General features: G+C 41.6%; 2 protein-coding genes across 13 annotated transcripts in view; both read right to left on the minus strand.

Annotated features, from left to right (window-relative positions):
- LOC115175802 (clathrin coat assembly protein AP180) overlaps positions 1–3,870 on the minus strand; it is a 61,203-nt gene extending 57,333 nt beyond the window's left edge. For 6 of the 8 annotated variants that reach the window (XR_003872106.1, XM_029735351.1, XM_029735382.1 and 3 more), the window contains exon 1: positions 2,941–3,070. Coding sequence is in view for 7 of the 8 variants with exons in the window: in XM_029735351.1 (XP_029591211.1) it covers positions 2,941–3,070 (130 nt within the window). In the remaining variant the exon portion in view is untranslated. Of the gene's footprint in view, positions 1–2,940; positions 3,223–3,611 lie in introns of those variants that run through there. The other 2 variants (XM_029735337.1, XM_029735343.1) reach the window with 2 other exon arrangements.
- Positions 3,871–14,482: 10,612 nt separating this feature from the next.
- Positions 14,483–20,291, minus strand: part of LOC115175868 (protein dopey-1) — a 37,030-nt gene continuing 31,221 nt past the window's right edge. For 4 of the 5 annotated variants that reach the window (XM_029735480.1, XM_029735470.1, XM_029735462.1 and 1 more), the window contains 11 exons: positions 20,107–20,251; positions 19,645–19,724; positions 19,017–19,126; positions 18,660–18,809; positions 18,476–18,537; positions 18,167–18,319; positions 17,864–18,000; positions 17,400–17,455; positions 16,847–17,011; positions 16,371–16,500; positions 14,794–15,102 (listed from right to left, as the gene is read on the minus strand). In XM_029735480.1, the coding sequence (XP_029591340.1) occupies positions 14,794–15,102; positions 16,371–16,500; positions 16,847–17,011; positions 17,400–17,455; positions 17,864–18,000; positions 18,167–18,319; positions 18,476–18,537; positions 18,660–18,809; positions 19,017–19,126; positions 19,645–19,724; positions 20,107–20,251 (1,497 nt within the window). Of the gene's footprint in view, positions 15,103–16,370; positions 16,501–16,846; positions 17,012–17,399; positions 17,456–17,863; positions 18,001–18,166; positions 18,320–18,475; positions 18,538–18,659; positions 18,810–19,016; positions 19,127–19,644; positions 19,725–20,106; positions 20,252–20,291 lie in introns of all 5 variants that reach the window. The other variant, XM_029735453.1, reaches the window with a different exon arrangement.

Genomic DNA, 20,291 nt, shown 5'->3' on the forward strand with positions numbered 1-20,291 from the left:
CACTATTATTCTACAATGTAGAAAATAGTAAAAAAATATATATATATATAAAAACCCTTGAATGAGTAAGTGTGTCCAAACTTTTGACTGGTGCTGGAAATTTGCCAGAAAATATTTATTTCACATAGGCAATTCTCCCTTCTTGATCATTGAAACTTGAGATTACGGTAAAAAAAAACAATTACCACTTTTGTTTTATTATTAACAGAAGAAAATGCAGCCAACTTCAAGTTGTTCTTTTCTATTTTGCTTATATCATCCTTCATTATATGAGATTCCTGGAGCATGGCAATATCTACTCCTTTCCTATTCATAATATCAAAACAACTAGTATGCTTTTTTTTCTCCTTTTATGCCCTGTAAGTTCCAAGAAAGCACAGTTAGCTTAACCATTATGGAAAATACTTTGTTGCAAATGTAATAATGAGTAAATAAAGTAAATAAAAAGTAAATAGATGAGTAATCAATAATCAGCAAAGAATACAGTGCGTAAAAATTTAAAATAAACTACATTTTCCAAGAGCCCTCCCAGATCGCAACTCATATAAACCTCCCCCTTTCCCTCCCCTACCCTCCCACTAAAAAGGGAATACTTGTGATTATATTGCAGTTGTATTAGACTTGTAATATCTACAGCAATGTTTGATTTAATTATGTGACTATTTGCCATATGTACTATTTTGTGTGTGTGTGCGTGTGTGCGTGTGTGCGTGTGTGTGTGTGTGTGTGTGTGTGTGTGTGCATGCGTACGTGTGCATGCATATATATGTGTGTGAACCTGTTGTGTATTCAGTGGAGAGCATTGTCCCTTAGAGCTAGTCAGTGGGCAACATCACATATACTCAGAGCACTAAACGAGAGTGACTGGCTATGAGGAGCAGAGGACACCGAGTCTGCACTTTCCGAGATGTCAAAAGATTGCTGACACATGATTGGCCGGGGGTGGGCTTTCCAATCCCCCAATCCCATGAATAAGGGGAGTACATAAATATGCTTTACTCCCAGACTCAAAGAGGGTGGATTGGGTGGATTGAATTATCCCTGAGAGGTTTTGCCAAGGTCACTCTTGGTTTTCATATTGATGATGTACAGAAGGAGAAACTACAGCCTTAGGTTACCTAGCTGGCGCAGTATTGGGCTATCATCCTGGCAAGCAGATTCTCTTGGCCTAATTGCCACAGACTGATCACCACTGGTCCTTATGGAGAAAGTGAGGCAAACAAGCCACCTGCCATCAGTGATAATGTAGGCCTGATGCAAAACAGAGGCCTTTGGATTAAATTGATCTGGTGCCTGACTTGGACACCCATGACAAAGATTCTCTCAGGTAGGAGTGTATGATCTTTCAAATGCTACACATAATCGCTTACAGGGGTATACACTTAGTATACGAAACATTAAGAATACCTGCTCGTTCCATGACATAGACTGACCAGGTGAATCCAGGTGAAAGCTTATGACCCCTTATCGATGTCACTTGTTAAATCCAATTCAATCAGTGTAGATGAAGGGGAGGAGACAGGTGAAATAATTATTTTCAAGCCTCGCGACAATTGAGGCATGGATTGTGCACCACTGAGTGGGTGAATGGGCAAGACAAAAGATTTAAGCACCTTTGAACGGGATATGGTTTGTGTCAAGAACTGCAACGCTGACGGATGCTTCACACTCAACAGTTTCCTGCGTGTATCAAGAATGGTCCACCACCCAAAGGACATCCAGCCAACTTGACACAACTGTGGGAAGTAATTGGAGTCAACATGGGCCAGCATCCCTGTGGAACGCTTTCAACACCTTGTAGAGTCCCCGCCCTGACAAATTGAAGCTGTTCTTAGGGCAAAAGGTTGGAGGTGCAACTCAGTATTAGGAAGGCGTTCCTAATGTTTGGTATGCTCAGTGTATATTGGGTGTTTCAGACATTTAGTAAAATACAACTCTGAAACTAAGAAGTCAATTCAGCACATCGGGTTTCCTATGTCATTGTAAGGCAAAACCTGAAAAACAAACTTGTATCTCCTCACCATCTAACAAAGTGGGGCTTTGATACCAGACACAGCTGACAGACAGTGCCACTCCGCCTCCTATACCTCCTCAAACTGGCCAGGTCCCGAGGTACAAGCCTGTGTTACTAGTAGTGACAACAGGACCTTTGGCCTTTTGCATTATGCATTTAGCAGCATTGGTGCAGGAATCTATTATTCAGATTGAGATAGAGGCCCTGATCCAATGCTTTAAAAACATAGCCTTCCTTCATTCATTCCTTCCTTCTTTGAGGTAATCCCTGATCTAACAAACATTGCTAGGTGTAAGCAATGGTTCTATCCCATAGCTTCCACCATTTCAACCATATCAGATCACTTATTTCTCAGATGAGGGTGGAAGGAAGGATGCAGAGGTAGGAGGCTGATGGCTCTGTTCTGTTCAATGTCCTGGCTCGGAGTTGACTACTTCAGTCTAACTGCCCCTTTTATGAGCACAGCAGGCATCAATATTGATCGGTGATGCCTGGCAGGGGCCTGGATAGTCTGGCTAAAGCGAAACATCATTTGTTTTAGGTCTACATGATGAAAACATTTATTTCACACAAGCAAAGCAAATGAAGATGGTGAACCATTGCTATTGATTTAATAATATTATAATATGGGTATAGGTATCACAGGAGGTTGGTGGCACCTTAATTGAGGAGGACGGGCTCGTGGTAATGGCTGGAGCGGAATGAGTAGACTAGTATTAAATACATGAAACAAATAGTTTGATGACATTCCATTTGCTCCATTATGAGCGTCCCCCCCTTAACAGCCTCCACTGATAGGTATAATATTATTAAATCACAGGAACACACACACACACACACACACACACACACACACACACACACACACACAAGGAACCAGTACTTGTAAGGTGTGTGTAGAGATAGGGAGGAGAGGCCATAATTACATTCCAGGTGTTTTTTCTTGGGTGCTGTCTGCTCATGAGTGGTAGCTTTGCAGACAGCTCGAGCAACCTCCGATCCCGTCAAGCTGTATTGCGCCGCGGCAATGCGGTCCGTCAGCGTCTGCCCCGACATCTTCTCTCCGTGGCGTCAAACCTCACGAATCAAACGTCAAAAATGGTCCCCCCCAAAGCACAACCAGTCGTGGTATTCCAGAGTGCCCTTAAAAAGCCACTGGGGAGGTGGATATAGGAAAAATACTCTCAGCCTAGATATGGGGAAATGTTCTGAGATCGGAAATGAAACGACAAATTGAAAAGGATGCTTGACATGGATAATGGCAAATAAGGTTGCGTCGTGGTTTCCTCTCGAGTCCAATTTACCGATAGCCTATGCCTTACTTAGGCCTAGCCCATGCTATATGAACTCGATTTGATAAATAAGATTGGCCTATAGGCTAACAGAGGTGCAATTTATCCTCAATATGCAATACAAAAAGGCAAAGGGAGAGATGAGGTCGATTTATTTTCTATGATACCTTCCCGTTGTAATTGTCTATAAACGGGAATTTATTTTTTGCAATGTTTGATTTGTATAATTCTACATTAGTAATAAATGTTTTACAATTAAATATCAGTTCAATTACTTGTAGGTTATTCTATTCTAAAGTCCTTACTGTAACGGTTTGGATGGTCTCCTCCTTATAAAATGATGGTTCGCTGTGGATGATGCTCGACCGACAACGCTTCCTTCTCTCTTCCAGCGAAGGACTATATTCCTCGCCAAGGACCCCCGTTTTTCAGCCAACTATTTCGCCTCTCAATTTATGGGCCATTAAATAACAGTGGCGTTCTTTCCCCCCAGTGATCCACCGTTCACGACCGACGATGCTTGAAACTGAGGAGGTGGATGGTGGCGTTTCGATGGATTTGCCTTGTTTGTTTATTTATTTATTATCTCCCTCCTCCCCCTCGTCTGAGTCAGATGACACGTCATTTAAGAACCCAGTAGCAGTAGCAGCATCGATATAATCAGCGGGCTGCATCCCAATGGCGAGGCGAGTTTTTAAAAGGTTAAAGGGGACTACAGAAGCCAACGATGCAATTGATAGGCAGATACGCACGAGTAACCAATAGCTGATCTAGCCAGTGCTGGAGAAGGATGTGGAAAGCTCCCTGACTCAACTATATTATGTTGTATTACGCTGCTTATTATGCTTTCATATGTAATCCCCGTTGGAAGTCTGTCTGTCTTTTCCTCTGGATTCCCTGAGAAGAATGTTTTGTTCACAATGATATGTTTGCGCATCTATTGGTGATTATAGAGAAACCTTCAAGTATTTATATTAGAACCATTTCAGCACCATGGTGCTGTCCACAAGTGCTGCCCAGTCTATGGATCTCGAACCATTTCAGCATCATGGCGCTGTCCTCAATTGGTTTCCACCAAAAACACCTTCCACCAAGAAGACCAGCATCCTGGAGTCGCCTTTTCACTGTTGACATTGAGACTGGTCTTTTGTGGGTACTATTTAATGAAGCTGCCAGTTGAGGACTTGTGAGGCGTCTGTTTCTCAAACTAGACACTCTAATGTACTTGTCCTCTTGCTCAGTTGTGCACTGGGGCCTCCCACTCGTCTTTCTATTCTGGTTAGAGCCAGTTTGCGCTGTTCTGTGAAGGGAGTAGTACACAGCATTGCACGAGATCTTCAGTTTCTTGCCAATTTATTGCATGGAATAGCCGTCATTTCTCAGAAGAAGAACAGACTGACGAGTTTCAGAAGTTCTTTGTTTCTTGTCATTTTGAGCCTGTAATCAAATCCACAAATGCTGATGCTCCAGATACTCAACTAGTCTTAAGAATGGCAGTTTTATTGCTTCTATAATCAGAGCTGTGCTAACATAATTGCCAAAGTTTTTTCTAATGATCAATTAGCCTTTAAAATGATAAACTTGGATTAGCTAACACAGCGTGCCATTGGCACACAGGAGTGATGGTTGCTGATAATGGGCCTCTGTATGCCTATGTAGATATTCCATAAAAAATCTGCTGTTTCCAGCTACAATAGTCCTTTACAACATTAACAATGTCTACACTGTATTTCTGATCAATTTGATGCCATTTTAATGGACCAAAAAATATATTTTCTCTCAAAAACAAAGACATTTCTAAGTGACCCCAAACTTTTGAACGGTAGTGTATATATTTTTTATTGTAGGCTATAAGGACTAATAACACTAATAATAGCCTATTTATAATTGTTTTTAGCTTAAATGTCTAGGCCTAGCCTTCTCTGGTTGCTTGTAAGATCAGGTGTCGAATTTATCATCCGCAAAATCCGCGAGATTTTGAAAATAACGTACATTCCATGCTTCCGGAGTAGGTGGAAAGCAGGTAGAGCATGAAACCTACAATATACAATGAGTTCCAAAAGTATTCGGACAGTGAAATATTTTTTGTTGTTTTCGCTAAGTACTCCAGCGCTTTGAATTTTAAATGATACAAAGACTATGAGGTTTAAGTGCAGACTGTCAGCTTTAATTTGAGGGTATTTTCATCCATATCGGGGGAACCATTAAGAAATTACAGCCCTTTTTAAACATATTCCCCCAATTTTAGAGGACCAAAAGTATTGGGACAAATTCACTTATATGTGTATTAAAGTAGCCAAAAGTGTAATATTTGGTTCCATATTCCAAGCACGCAATAATTACATAAAGCTTGTGACTCTACAAACCTGTTGGATGCATTTGCTGTTTGTTTTGTTTGCGTTTCAGATTTTTGTGCCCAATAGAAATTAATGGTAAAAAATGTATTGTGTCATTTTGGAGCCACTTTTATTGTAAATAGAATATGTTTCTATCTTTCTAATATGTTACCCATGTCATGAAAAAAGTTTACTCAAGTTTGACAAGAAGCACCTGGATGAACATCAAGACTCTTGGAAGAATGTTATATGGACAGATTATTAAAAAGTATAACTTTTTGGACAACATGGGTCCCATTATGCCTGGTAGAAAACAAAACACTGCATTCCACAGTAAGAACCTTATACTAACGGTCAAGCATGTTCTTCCTAGGTTCCTGTTGTCATGACTTTCCCTCCTGGGTGAGGATCAGAGAGAGCCCCCTCTCCCACCATAGAGGAAGGGGGGGAGTTGGCCAGTTTTATGACGGTCATAAATACCTTGCAGGAACTCTCTCTCCCACTCTGCAGAAATGGAAGTTAAAAATCCCTTTGTTACAACAGAGAGAGATTTTGCAGTACTGTAACATCAAAAGGATGGACATTGAAACAATATTTCTAACGTAAATAATGTGGTAAATGGTTCGTGGGACTCTAAACAATAATCATGCCAAATAAGTTGTTGTTTTGTTATATCGTTAAGGATGGTATAACCAAATAACGGTAACTCTACAAATGTCCCAGTTATCAGATTTACATCTAAATGTTGTGGAACTTTTTGTGAGAAGATGAAATGTGATTTTAGCCTTCTAAATGAGATAATACTGTAACATCAAAATACTTTTGCGAAGTTAGTAACCACACCCACGTGAGCACAGACATTGTGGAAACGGTATGGAACCACCCTCCAAGGCGAGTGCTTAAAAGGACTCTCTGAAGAATTAACATATTAGACCAGCATGACCGACAGCGTGAGCTGAAAAGTACGAAATGGTTAGAAACTCTGAAACTTTCAACAGAGAAAAAGAAAATCTATACCAGACCAGACAGCGTGAAGCGGTGGCTACACGGCTGAGAAATGGTTTAAAACTAAAGACCAGCCGAAGTACAGCACGAGCTGGATATGGCAAAATGGTTTGAAACTACAATACCAGAAAATTGTAAGACCCTCTGAAACTCAAAGAAGAAGAAGACTACACAGGAACATTCAGTCTGCAGCTGTTTATGTACTGTTAGCCTAGGAAACTCGACCGAAGACGAGAGACAAAGAACAATTTCCTCTCACCACTATAGGTATCTCTAGGGTATGAAGAATAAGGCCCACTGAACATGGCGTGGTATACCTCTTGAAGATACATTCTAACAGACACTCCGAGACCAACCTACTTGTAAGGGCTGTCGTCGTAATGAGACCAAGGTGCAGCAGAGGATGTGTAGTCATCTTTGGTATTTAATGAAAAGAGAACACTTTACAAAAATAAACAAAAACGACAGCCAAACAGTCCTGTCAGGAAAAACTCTAAACAGAAACAATCACCCACAAAAACCCAAAGGAAAAACAGGCTACTTATGTGTGACTCCCAATCAGCAACAACAAACTACAGCTGTGCCTGATTGGAAGCCAAAATCAACGAAACAAACCAACCTAGAAAAAAGAACATAGAACGCCCACCCAATGTAACACCCTGGCCTAACCAAAATAAAGAACAAAAACCCCTCTCTATGGCCAGGGCGTTACACTACTACAACTACTAAGGACATGGTGACCTCTGGTGGACAATTAGAGACTTCTGATGAACTAGAGACGACAAAGACATACAAGCGTAAATATGTACTTTGCATTTCTAAATCCAAATGAGCGGTTGTTAGGGTGCTAAATATCCACATTTACGATGAGCGTATTATTCAACTGTATGTATGATAGTTGAATTCCTTTGTCTCTCCTCCTCCCGCTCTATTGTTCCCCACACCTTTCATGGGGTACCAAGCCATCATATCGGGTTAGTCCACTAGGGACTTTTCAATGCATCATGTTAGTAACCAATGTATAATCTATCCTGTGTGTGTGTTTATTTAATTCTGTGTGATTATTTAGTTATTTAATAAATAAATAATTAAGCCAATTTGTGTATCGCTGATTCATCATGGATATAGGGTTCGTGCAGATTTGAAGTCAACGACGTTCAGAATGAGACTGATGACGTAATAATGATAATTAATGGATAATTGGTATAACGATATATTTATATATTTAGAGTTCATTCAGAAAACGGTAACTCATTAAATAAAATTTTCCGTGGTGCCCCAAGATTGCTAATGAGTTAATTGTTACATGATTAATTTAATCATCATAATAATGAAACATAGTTAATTGATTTGCTAAAATAATCGCAATCAAATTAATGGTATCAACGTCACGACAAAGTGATGGCCTGTGCGAGGAATCTAAGATAAAATGACGCCTTCATGTTGCAATTCAGCATATATGAAATTGAAAAGAAGATTATGTTATACACCATGGGAGCTGTAGACAGGAATTGTTGAGGTGTGTGTCTTCCGATTTCAACAAAAGATATGGAGGGTGCCTCCGTGATAAAAATGATTTGATTTCAGCTTTCTGCGATCAGTGACCCCTGGTGGTGAAGAATCAGCAGGCATATTTTTTTATCATTAATTCCACGTGACAGAAAACGTATGCTCATGTTTGTAACATGTAACATCCAGCCAATCTCAAATTTTGGGATATTGTTGTCTCATGCAATTAAACTAGGTAGTTCAATTGCCATCTAAACCTTTTCAGGTGGATATTTTGAATAATATCCAAATTGATTGATTTCTACAAATGAGACAATTTTAACTTTTCCACATTAAGGTTAATTGAAGTTTAATTCCCAAATGGCATATACAGGTATGATTAATTATTAACATTGATTAATCAATTACATTTTATTTTGCAAATTCATTCACGTCCAACTCCCACATTACTGATCCAGTATTGATGGTTCATTAACGTCTTTAAATAGATTAAAATAGTTTTTTGCAGCTCCACATTTTTTTAAAGAATGTGCAAGCTATCAGAGGGGGTGGTTCCCAGTCCCCCTCTAATTAGTGAACCCTCAGCCATAAAAGGATTGATCACTGACCTCAGCAGCGATACAAACCCTAACTATGCCATTAGCGGAAAAACAGCAGAAATTGCGAAAACGCTCACAAAATCAACCGTCGGATGCAGGCATTGTAAAGGTTCTCTCTACTTTAGCCCTTATGTATCGCCATCAGAGACTGGCATCGATCCAGCAGTGCTCAGCAGAAACATGAGCAAGAAATGCCTGATATGAAGGGACAGGTGGAGAGAACCAAGCAACTAATGACAAAAGCAGGAAGTGAAAACATTCTGCTAGCCGAGGAACTGCGTTTGAAAACTGAACAATTAAAAGTAATTGCAAATACTTATGATGATGAATGAGCACAAACTCTTCAACAAAATCGTTTTCTACAGGAACAACTTGATTTAGACAATACTAAATACGATGAAGTCCACGCTAAACTAGATAAATCTGTCGAGTTATCTATAAACAGGAGCGCGCAATTTGATAACATGCATGCAGTTTTGATGAACGTTACTCAAAGCAATAATGTTTTAGTCCAAATGCTGCAAACCAAAGACAATGTATTAATGAACACAATGACTAAGTTGGATGACAAATCAGCAGAACTCATGGAAGTCACTGACCAAATGAATGATGAGAGAACTCAGGTGATGAAGATGGAAATATAGATTTTTAAGCAAGCGGAGGAAATCTCATCACTGAATCTCTCGCTGCGTACTCAAGACCTCTACCTGCAAACCCGTCAAAACCTTCCGCACCTTTGACCCCATTCCAGGTCAGCCAAACAACACTGAGACGTTCCTAGCAGACAAAGAGGACGCCTTGGATGACAGGTTTTACCTGTTGAAGCGAACGTCAAATAGACACGTGACGAGGTTCATTCGTTTACAACAGCAACACGTGCAAAACAACTATGCTAAACTTGCCACAGCTTTGAAATTGAAATTCAGTGGTTCTGCGACTCTCAAACACAACAGCTCACTGGCTAACACTGTCAAACAAGCTCAGAATGAACACCCACAAGCTTACTATCATAGGCTTCGTTCAGCTTACTTTGGCCTACTCACTGAAACAGGAATGGAAGAGCTGTTACCATTCAATCAAATGTTTCTGTCGAACATGTATCCCACCTTCATTACCTACTTGGGCCCTACAGCCCACGTTGTCTTGCCTATTTTACAACTCAGAGAGCTTGCAAGGACAGCTTTTAAGGCATCATCAAAAGCACGCAACGCTAAGAGCCTGGCATCTGGGTTTTGAAGGTTGACCAGGAGCACTCACTCGAGTTAGAGGGTACATTATCAGGTATTGGAGAGTTGAGACATGACGCACAACAACGGTTTCTACCACGAAACCACGAAACATGTTTCTACAAACACTAAGGGAACTTTATAACTTTTCATCTATGATGGATGGACGCGCATCATGCCTTTTGGAATAGTGATCTGGACGCACGAACAAAACGGATTTATTTGGACATAAATGATGGACTTTATCGAACAAAGGAACATTTCTTGTGGAAGTGGGAGTCCTTCCGAGTGCATTCCGCCGAAGATCAACAAAGGTAAGAAAATATTTATAACAGTATTTTAGAGTTTTGACGACGCCGTGGCTTGACGGCTAACTGTATAGCTTGCATTGATGGCTGAGCTCTGTACTCAGAATATTGAACAATGTGCTTTCTCCGTAAAGTTATTTTGAAATCTGACACAGCGGATGCATTAAGGAGTAGTTTATCTATAAATCTTTAAATAATTGTTATATATTTTGTCAACGTTTATGATGAGTATTTCTGTAAATTGATGTGCTGATTCACCGAGAGGTTTGGGAGGAATACATTTTCTGAACGTCACACGCCAATGTAAAATGGGGTTTTTGGATATAAATATGAACTTGATCGAACAAAAAATGCATGTATTGAGTGCATTCTGACGAAGAACAGCAAAGGTAATCCAATTTTTCTAATAGTAATTCTGAGTTTAGGTGACCCCGAAGTTGGCGGATGTCAAAATAGCTAGCCGTGATGGCCGAGCTATGTACTCAGAATATTGCAAAATGTGCTTTCGCCGAAAAGCTATTTTAAAATCGGACATAGCGATTGCATAAAGGAGTTCTGTATCTATAATTCTTAAAATAATTATGTATTTTGTCAATGTATTTTGTCATGAGTAATTTAGTAAATTCACCAGAAGTTTTCGGTGGGTATGCTAGTTCTGAACATCACATGCTAATGTAAAAAGCTGGTTTTTGATATATGAACTTGATTGAACAAAACATGCATGTATTGTATAACATAATGTCCTAGGAGTGTCATCTTATGAAGATCATCAAAGATTAGTGCTGCATTTAGCTGTGGTTTGGGTTTATGTGACATATATGCTTGCTTGGAAAATGGCTGTGTGATTATTTGTGTTTATGTACTCTCCTAACATAATCTAATGTTTTGCTTTCGCTGTAAAGCCTTTTTGAAATCGGACAATGTGGTTAGATTAACGAGAGTCTTATCTTTAAAATGGTGTAAAATAGTTGATTGTTTGAGAAAATTGAATTGTGGTATTTTAGTTGGTTTTGTATTTCGCGCCGTGCGATGCCATTGGCTGTTGGCTAGGCGTTCCGCAGGCGGAACGGGGTTCCGCTAGCAGAACGTCTGTCCTCAACAGGTTAACCTCTCATGTGGTAATTGATTCGGGCTCGACAATATCGCTCATCTCTCAAACTTTGTTCAGTGATCTCAAAAGGGCTTTGGTTAAAAAGGGAACGATCCGACACTACACTTTGAGGTTTCACTCTGCCTCGCCTCTCACGCCTCTCACACTGCCTCGCCTCTCACATTGAGACTCATCCTGAAACTACACTTCCAGGACGTATCGCCTGTTCACCTTGTGTATGTTACCAGCCTCGAATCTGAACCCCTGCTACTCGGAGCAGACTTGATGGATCGCTTACTCCCACTAATGGATTGGATAACCATTCACATATGGTCACAGGTCACAGTGCTTTCTCCACTGACCACACTGTCTTCCCCTAAAGCTAGCTGCAACGCAATCATCTAAACGGGGTATCTGTCGACAGCACACCAGGAGATTTGGTTAAAAGGTTACAGCCAATCTAATAACGCGGCCGCTGACAACACGTACATAGGGTTAGATCTTTTTGTTTGTGCCAACACCAACCGCTGGTGGGGCGGTCCTGAGACACAAAGGGGGGAAATACTAGCCCAGACCCATGATGATCCTCATCGAGGCCAGTGGGGGGGTTGAGACTACGTGCAACACTGTACGAGGCCGCCAAAGCAGGAAACAAATCTAGCTGAAAACTTCCCAATGAGAACCTGAGAACAAATCTGAGATATCACAGCAACCAGTAAAATGCTATACTCATGTGTTCCGGTAGGATAACATTTCAGAATAAGTTGGTAGGATAACTGGTCCCCTTGAGTACCAGTACCAATGCCAGCACAGTCAGACCAGCCACAATCAGTAAGAAGGTTAGGGACCTCACAAGTCAAATTGCTATTGATAACAGTGATAGAGGAGTTAGTAGTCACGCAGATTGCACCACATGTAAGGGAATCTCCAGAACACTCTTCTGATGGTTAACACACATGCCACTAATAAATAGAACTGTCCATTCAGGAGGAAAGTTATTAGAAGTCATGAACCATGATCACACCACGTATGACTATTTATATCTTTGGAGTTAATTTGGGAAACGGTAACTCATTAAACAAACTTTTTCCGTGGTGCCTCAAGATTGCTAAAGATTGTTAATAATTGTGACATGATTAATTGAATCATCGTCATAATTAAACATGGTTCATTGATTTGATAAAATAATCGCCATCGCATTAATGGTACCAACGTCACGACACTGCCTTTCTAGGGAGTTTTTCCAAGCCACAGTGCTTCTACATCTGCATTGCTTGCTGTTTGGGGTTTTAGGCTGGGTTTCTGTATAGCACTTTGTGACATCAGCTGATGTAAAAAGGGTTTAATAAATACATTTGATTGATTGAAGCATGGTGGTGGCATCATCATGGTGTGGGGATGTTTTTCAGCGGCAGGGACTGGGAGACTAGTAAGGATCAAGGCAAAGATGAATGGAGCAAAGTACAGAGATCCTTGATGAAAACCTGCTCCAGAGCACTCAGGACCTCAGACTGGGGCGAAGGTTCAGCTTCCTACAGGACAATGACCCTAAGCACACAGCCAAGACAACGCAGGAGTGACTCCAGGACAAGTCTCTGAATGTCCTTGAGCGGCCCGGCCCGGCCAGGCCAGAGCCCAGACTTGAAGGAAGAATGGGAGAAACTCCCCGAATACAGGTGTGCCAAGCTTGTAGTGGCATACCCAAGAAGACTCGAGTCTGTAATCGCTGCAAAAGGTGATTTAACAAAGTACTGAGTAAAGGTTCTGAAAATGTGATATTTCAGTTTATCTTAAATAAATTAGCAAAAAATTCAATAAAATTGTTTTTGCTTTGTCATTATTGGGTATTGTGTGTAGATTGATGAGGGGAAAAAATGATTTAAGGAATTTTAGAATAAGGCTGTAACCTAACAAAATGTAGAAAAAGTGAAGGGGTCTGAATACTTTTCAAAGGCACTGTATATTTTTAAAGAACAGCCAGGCCTCAGAGGCAGCACGGGACCAGGCTAAGATTGTCCACGAGGATGACTATTGCATTTGTAAGTCCATACATTAAGACCCCTTTAGTATATGGTTATGTTTAACTGTGTACAAAAAATGAAACAAATCTTTACATTTTATTCTGCCAATCAAGAATGCTTCGGCCTTTAATGTACTTCCAATGCCTCAACATGGACAGTCATTACAGTAAATATTAAAGTTGGGAGGAAAATGTTTGACAGACACAAATTCATGTTCATGTCAACCCTCTCTCCTGCCTAGCACCGTACATATTGCCAGAAAATCTACCTCTCAACCACAGTAGAAACCATGCAAGCACTCCCTCTTTGTGAGGATGTTTTCATGCCTGAGGAAGACTTCCAAAAAAATCTTCCTGCTGCAAGACCTTGTAGAGGAATGTATTAGTCCTATTATACTAATCTTATTGTAGTTTGTCTTTTGAATGTATCTAATATCATATTTCACAAAGTGGTGGATGTAACTGGCCAAAATGTGTGGCAACATTCTAGTTATTCGTTCAATTAGTCACGAAGCCAAAATAAGCACAAATTACAGCTTCTGTCCCCAACCCTATATATGAAATTACACACAAAAATGGTATAAATCAATCACACTATTTATGTACAATATGAGAGAGAATATGTTAAAGGCCCAATGCAGTAAAAAGTGATTTTCCTATGTTTTATGTGTTTCCACACACTTTCAGTGTGACAGCGGTTTGAAAAGACTGAAATATCAGCATGTTCTGGGGGATTACGTTTTGGCCTGCCTGGTGAATAGACCAATAAGAAAGAGAGTTCCAAACCTCTCTGCAAATAACAGCTAGCTTTCAGTTTTCCCCTCTTCACTCAGACGACTTCCAGACAGTCCTAGCAAAATTCTTGCTTGAGAAATTGCTCTTTGCCAAGAAGCTATTATTATTTTTTGACAATTTTAATTGAAAACAATCACAGTAAGGTATTTAATTGCTTAACAGAAATGTGTTATTGAGATAAAAACAGCTGCACTGGACCTTTAAGTGCTTTCCACTCTATGATGCTCAAAACATTTCAAATAAAATGTCTGTCCATGGTGAGGGTGAGACCGAGACACATAGGGCATGTGGATCTCATGATGTCTTTAATTCAGTAAGTCACAACAATATAGAATTGCACTGCATCTTCACATTGTCCCAGAGGGCTTACACAAACTGTCAAAATCAGTCTTCACAGCTGCCCTGTATATACAAATAATTAAAAGCCTTTGAAAAGTAAAATACAGTCATAAATACAAAAACAGAAAACAGATTTATTTTTACTTCCCATGGTTTATGTCCCTAATATGTTCCATTATATACAAGATTAGTTTAATTCACTAATGTTTTTCATTAATATATATCGCCTCGGAAAATACATTTCCCTCTGTCCCTCGTATTCACGTCTTGATAAGGCCCTCCAAAAAGTCTTTCTCCACCATCTCCTCAATGTTCTGCCGTGCCCGGCTCCAGAACACTTTTTGGCTCTCCAGCTTGCCCTCCTTGTTGGGGAAGGAGTGGCCAGAGTGGCTAGGGGCGGCGTTGTGGGTGGGGCCATTGCGGCTGCTGGCCTTACTGTTGAACACCTGACTAAGCAGGTTGAAGAAGGGGAGGAGCTGCTCCATGCTGCGGATCATGTAGAGTGTCAGGGTGAGGTGGCCCGGTTCCCAGGACAGAGTACGCAGGGAACAGTCCTCCTCTGGGTTCTTCTATGGACAAATGGATGGAAACAGACGACAGCAGAATGAGCAAAGAGTTGTGACTTTTTACAGCTATGAATACATTATATGTACACTACCGTTCAAAAGTTTGGGGTCACTTAGAAATGTCCTGGATTTTGAAAGAAAAGCAATTTTTTTGGTCCATTAAAATAACATCAAATTGATCAGAAATACAGTGTAGACATTGTTAATGTTGTAAATGACTATTGTAGCTGGAAATGAAAAGGACAACATCCCAGAGTCGCCTCTTCACTGTTGATGTTGAGACTGGTGTTTTGTGGGTACTATTTAATGAAGCTGCCAGTTGAGGACTTGTGAGGCGTCTGTTTCTCAAACCACTTTAATGTACTTGTCCTCTTGCTCAGTTGTGCATTCATTTCTCAGAACAAGAATAGATTGATGAGTTTCAGAAGAAAGTTCTTTATTTCTTGCCATTTTGAGCCTGTAATCGAATCCAAAAATGCTGATGTTCCAGATACTCAACTAGTCTAAAGAAGGCCCGTTTTATTGCTTCTTTAATCAGAATAACAGTTTTCAGCTGTGCTAACATAATTGCCAAAGGGTTTTCTAACATAAAAAAAAAATCTGCGGTTTCCAGCTACAATAGTCAAATACAATCATTAACAATGTCTACACTGTATTTCTAATCAATTTGATGTTATTTTAATGGACAAAAAAAGTGCTTTTCTTTCAAAAACAAGGACATTTCTAAGTGACCCCAAACTTTTGAATGGTAGTGTATGTGCTTTGTTGGTGTGCCATTATCTGACTGGATTGTCTGCCAGAATTTTTCTAACATATTCATTTTTTACAAATTAAGTACAAAACCTGCTGGAACACACTGTCCAGGCTACAGCTGACATTTACATTTCTCAAGTTTCATTTTTGTTGTCACATGGGGAAAGCGCCCTAGCGCTCTGATTGGCTCAAGGGTGTGAAGCTATTCCTGACGCTCCTCCAACATTCTACATGTTGAATCGTGAAAGATTGCCATCACTCTCGACCACCCGGCAGGTGGCCCCCGGAACACACCGTGTGGACTGCAGCTGATGTTCGCCCACTGATAGCCTTCAGAAAAGATTTTCAGCCTGGTGTGTCCAGGCTCTTACACTACTGGCCTTAGGGGTACAATAAGTTGTCCCAAATGTCAGTAATAGCTAAAGTTACCATGGTCATTGGGATTGGTCACTTTTGCTAATGTGGGTCTATGTCCAGCCTTGCATTATGTTGCTCTGAAGGTAGACCAGAGCAGTTACCTTGGCTCGTTTCCTCAGCAGCTTGGCAAGTCGGACAACATAGGGTTTGAACTCTCTCTGGTGGGTCCCCTGTCGTCTCACCTCCAGGCCAGAGTCATCAGATGCCTCGGGGATAAAGGCCCAGCGGTACCTGGGAAAGAACACAGCCAATGCCCAAACATTACACAGACATAAACCTTTTCACACTCCTGAGCAAAAAACACACCATTTATGATGGGAAAGGACAAAGTTACAGGAAAATATATGAGCCATCACTGAATGGTTTCGTTCAGTACGATAGTGTGAAAAGGCTTGAGGACCTCATTGGGTAAAAGTGTTGCAACGTAGATTGTGTTTCATAACACATTAAAGTATGTGCTTAAACCTTTTATACCTTCCAAAAAAATCGAAATGAAATAGTGCAGTGTGCAGTCTTCAGATAAATGTACTGTATGTGAGTGTATGAATCCAGGCACGAGTAGTGGGTTAGTACACACATCTGGAACTGGGGAAGGCTCTCTGAGGGCAGGGCCAGGGCCAGGTCCAGCAGTTTGCAGGCAGACAGGTAGAGGTTGAGCCAGCGCTGGCTGTTGTAGGAGGTGGAGAAACCGTTCCCTCCAGAGTAGGTGGTCTCCAGGCCAGCCACCGATGGACCTGACGTCCTACAGGTCAAACCCAGATGGAAACATGACCAATGCATACACACAGCATAGACTCAGACAGTACTGACCAGTTTCCTGGACACAGATTAAACCTAGCCCTGGACTCAAATAAACTTTCAACAGAGTATCTCCATTGAACATGCTTTTACATTTCAGGTCTATTCGTAATCTGTGTCCAGGAAACAAGCCCTACAAAGTCACCCAGGTTGAAGATACACATTGGTAGTGGATGTTTCCCCACCATACAATCTAAATCGCGTTGAGCATCTGAAAACTCGATAAATCCAATCCATCATCATCAAGTCACATTTCTATGGCAGGAAAAACACACACTCTCATTGTCATGTATTAATCAATGTCCACTCCCATTTGGTGGACTGACAGTTACCTTGACATGTCCTCGTCTGCAGTAAGCTCCTGCTCCATGAGTAAAAATACCTGAACCTGAGAGAGGAAATACATAGGTAAGTAAATAGGAGAAAAGCCACACAATGTTAGGATTATATATAGCAATCTATTATCTTGGTCGACGATCTATAGTACAGTAGTTTGAGGCAAAGGGGATGATAACCACAACTCAGCAATCGAAAAGTATTGCAAGAATAACAGTGGGACTTACTTATCCAATCAAGATACTCATTACTTTATTTAAAAAGCCTACATTATTTTGGAAATTCTATCGAAATATTTATAAAACAGCAAGACAAACAAAACGCAGAGGTGTTTGGGCTTGGCGTAGGCCTTCATCGGCAGTTGTCGCTTGTGTGTGTGTGTGTGTGTGTGTGTGTGAGAGAGACTAAGTGCGTACATTTTTTGTGGTGTATGTTTGTAGCGTGCTCTAGTGTCTCTCACCAGTTCAGTGATCATGGTGGGCCACAGTGAGGTGAGGTGTTGAGGAGACATGCGCAGCAGTAGAACTCTGAAGAACAGGAACACCTGGGCATGGAGGATGGGCACCTGGGGCAGACGAAGACTCTCCACCAGCCGCTCTGATAGGGGAAACACACACTCATAAGTCAATACTCCATCGCTGTGTGTGTGTGTAAATATTTGAAAACAGAAGGATGTTTGTGTTTATTTCTTAGTGGCGTGTGTGTGTGTTTGTAAGCAGGGGTATGTGTTTGTGTGCATGCCTGTCTGCATGTGTGTGTTTACCCTGTATGTCAGGTAGGTATTTCTGGTACTGGTCCACCTCGCTGCTGTAGATGGTGAAGGCCAGGCGTTTGAGCAGCATTGCTCTCTGCTCCAGCTCTGCGTCTCGGTTAGAGAACAGATTCAGAGAGCTGCTCTGAGCCACCGCCACACGAGCTGCAGACACACGCGTGTTAACTATTATACTATAACAGTTCTAATATAATATCTACCCATATATTTACCTGTAAAGCACACATACAACTATACACAGAAATTATATACACACAGAAATTCTCATTTAGAAGAAGCAGGCTACTCAATTATACTTACTCATAAGATCTCTAAACGTGGTCTTGTCGTGGGTCATAAGATGATCAATGATGGCTCTCCAACTGGAAAATACAGGAGAGGACGTCAGATAGAATCCTATTATATGAAGCACATATAACAAAAATACACGATCCCCGTCCCCCAATGTTCCCCTCCCCCACACACTCAACAATTCTCAACTCACTGGCTGACACAGGAGGAATCCATCTGGAAAAAGGTGTGGTCCATGAAAAGGTCGAAGGCTTCTTTCTTCCAGGCCCGCCGGGTGTACTGGTACCCACTCAGGCTGCTCAGCAGCTGGATACACGCCCGGTAGCTGGGGGCGTTGTGGGCACTGCCAGGGAAGAGGGCACAGAGACACACTGCACATTAGAGATAGGACCCAGATATGACCTGACCAGGAAATACTAGGCCCTAGTTATACAGCTTGGGAGTGTTTCCTTGGCAGATCCCATGGGCATGTTATTTAGTGTAACTGAGGACCTGGGTGTACTCTAGGCTCTAGTGAAGGAGTGCAGTGTATTGGCTGGTCCATCCTTACCTGTGGTTGCGGAGGTAGGGCACGACATAGTGCATAATGTTCACCAGTAGGGGGATCACCCTCTCCTTCTCATCACTGTAGAACACCATGTCTAGGAGATGGGCCAGCACCTGACAACACAAAATCACTACACTCAATACTCTGCACTGTTCAGATAGGATACATGGCAACAGCATACTACACTAAAAAGTAATATAAAACTTAGCAAATTGCAATATTGCTTTAAAAGATACATCCTTGCACTACAGCAGACATAAACCGACGAATAAACACTAATGCACCGCAATGAGTAAATGGGTCATATGAGAGTGACATAATCCTAAACAATGGGAAGAGAGGGAGGTCTGTTTGTAACACTAAAGCAAGAGAGGCACACTTAGTGCCTCCAGTTTCTATCTGGCTTCAACAGCAACAGTGTCCAGGGAAGGATGTATTGCTTTGCTAATACTGATTGAGGTTGGGCCTGGGGGAGGGAGCGCTGATCGTAAATCAGCTGAGTGTGAGTAGACTGTGTGTGGGTCCTAATAGCAGAAGCACGGCTGTTGGTAGCCGTGAGTGGAGAGGATGCACAGACGGACGGCCACAGACCGACAGACAGACGGCCAGACAGTGCGCTTGGTGTTTTTACCTCCGCTAGCAGTGTGAGGGCGTGAACGCTGTACACAGATGGAGTGAAGCTGGACGCCTCCATCACTGTGAGCATTAGATCTGAAACACACACGCCATTAGTGACAGATCATACGCAGCACACACACATGCAGACACATGCTGTTTGTGTGCACGATCAAATATCCACACTAACATAACATACCCCTTTGAATGCATTCCCAATACATTGGGTCATTCTAAGTGGTATGATAGTGTGGATATTGAAAACACAGCCATACATTCAGTCACACAAGAAACACATCTAATCTGCACATTCCCAATTAAGGTTGTGTTCATTAGGGACCAAACAGAAGAAAACGGACTGTAACAGGGAGGGACTACCCTGGACTTGTCCAATAAGAATCCGGTGCCCCAATGAACATGAAGCTGACGTATTGTACACAACTAGCACAGACAGCCAGGGTCCTCTCATTGCTCCTACCCTCTACGTCTTGCTCCAGGCTGGTCCCGTCCACCATGATCTGTGGCGAGGCCTTGACCTCCAGGTTCCTCCTCAGCCAGGTGGTCTGCTCCAGAGAGGAGCCTGCGATGGTCCCGATAGCCTCCACCACCTTGTGGGTCACATCCTGCGCGCACACACACACACACACACACACACACACACAC

This window comes from Salmo trutta, chromosome 3, assembly GCF_901001165.1.
Source record: "Salmo trutta chromosome 3, fSalTru1.1, whole genome shotgun sequence".
NCBI classification, from domain to species: domain Eukaryota; kingdom Metazoa; phylum Chordata; class Actinopteri; order Salmoniformes; family Salmonidae; genus Salmo; species Salmo trutta.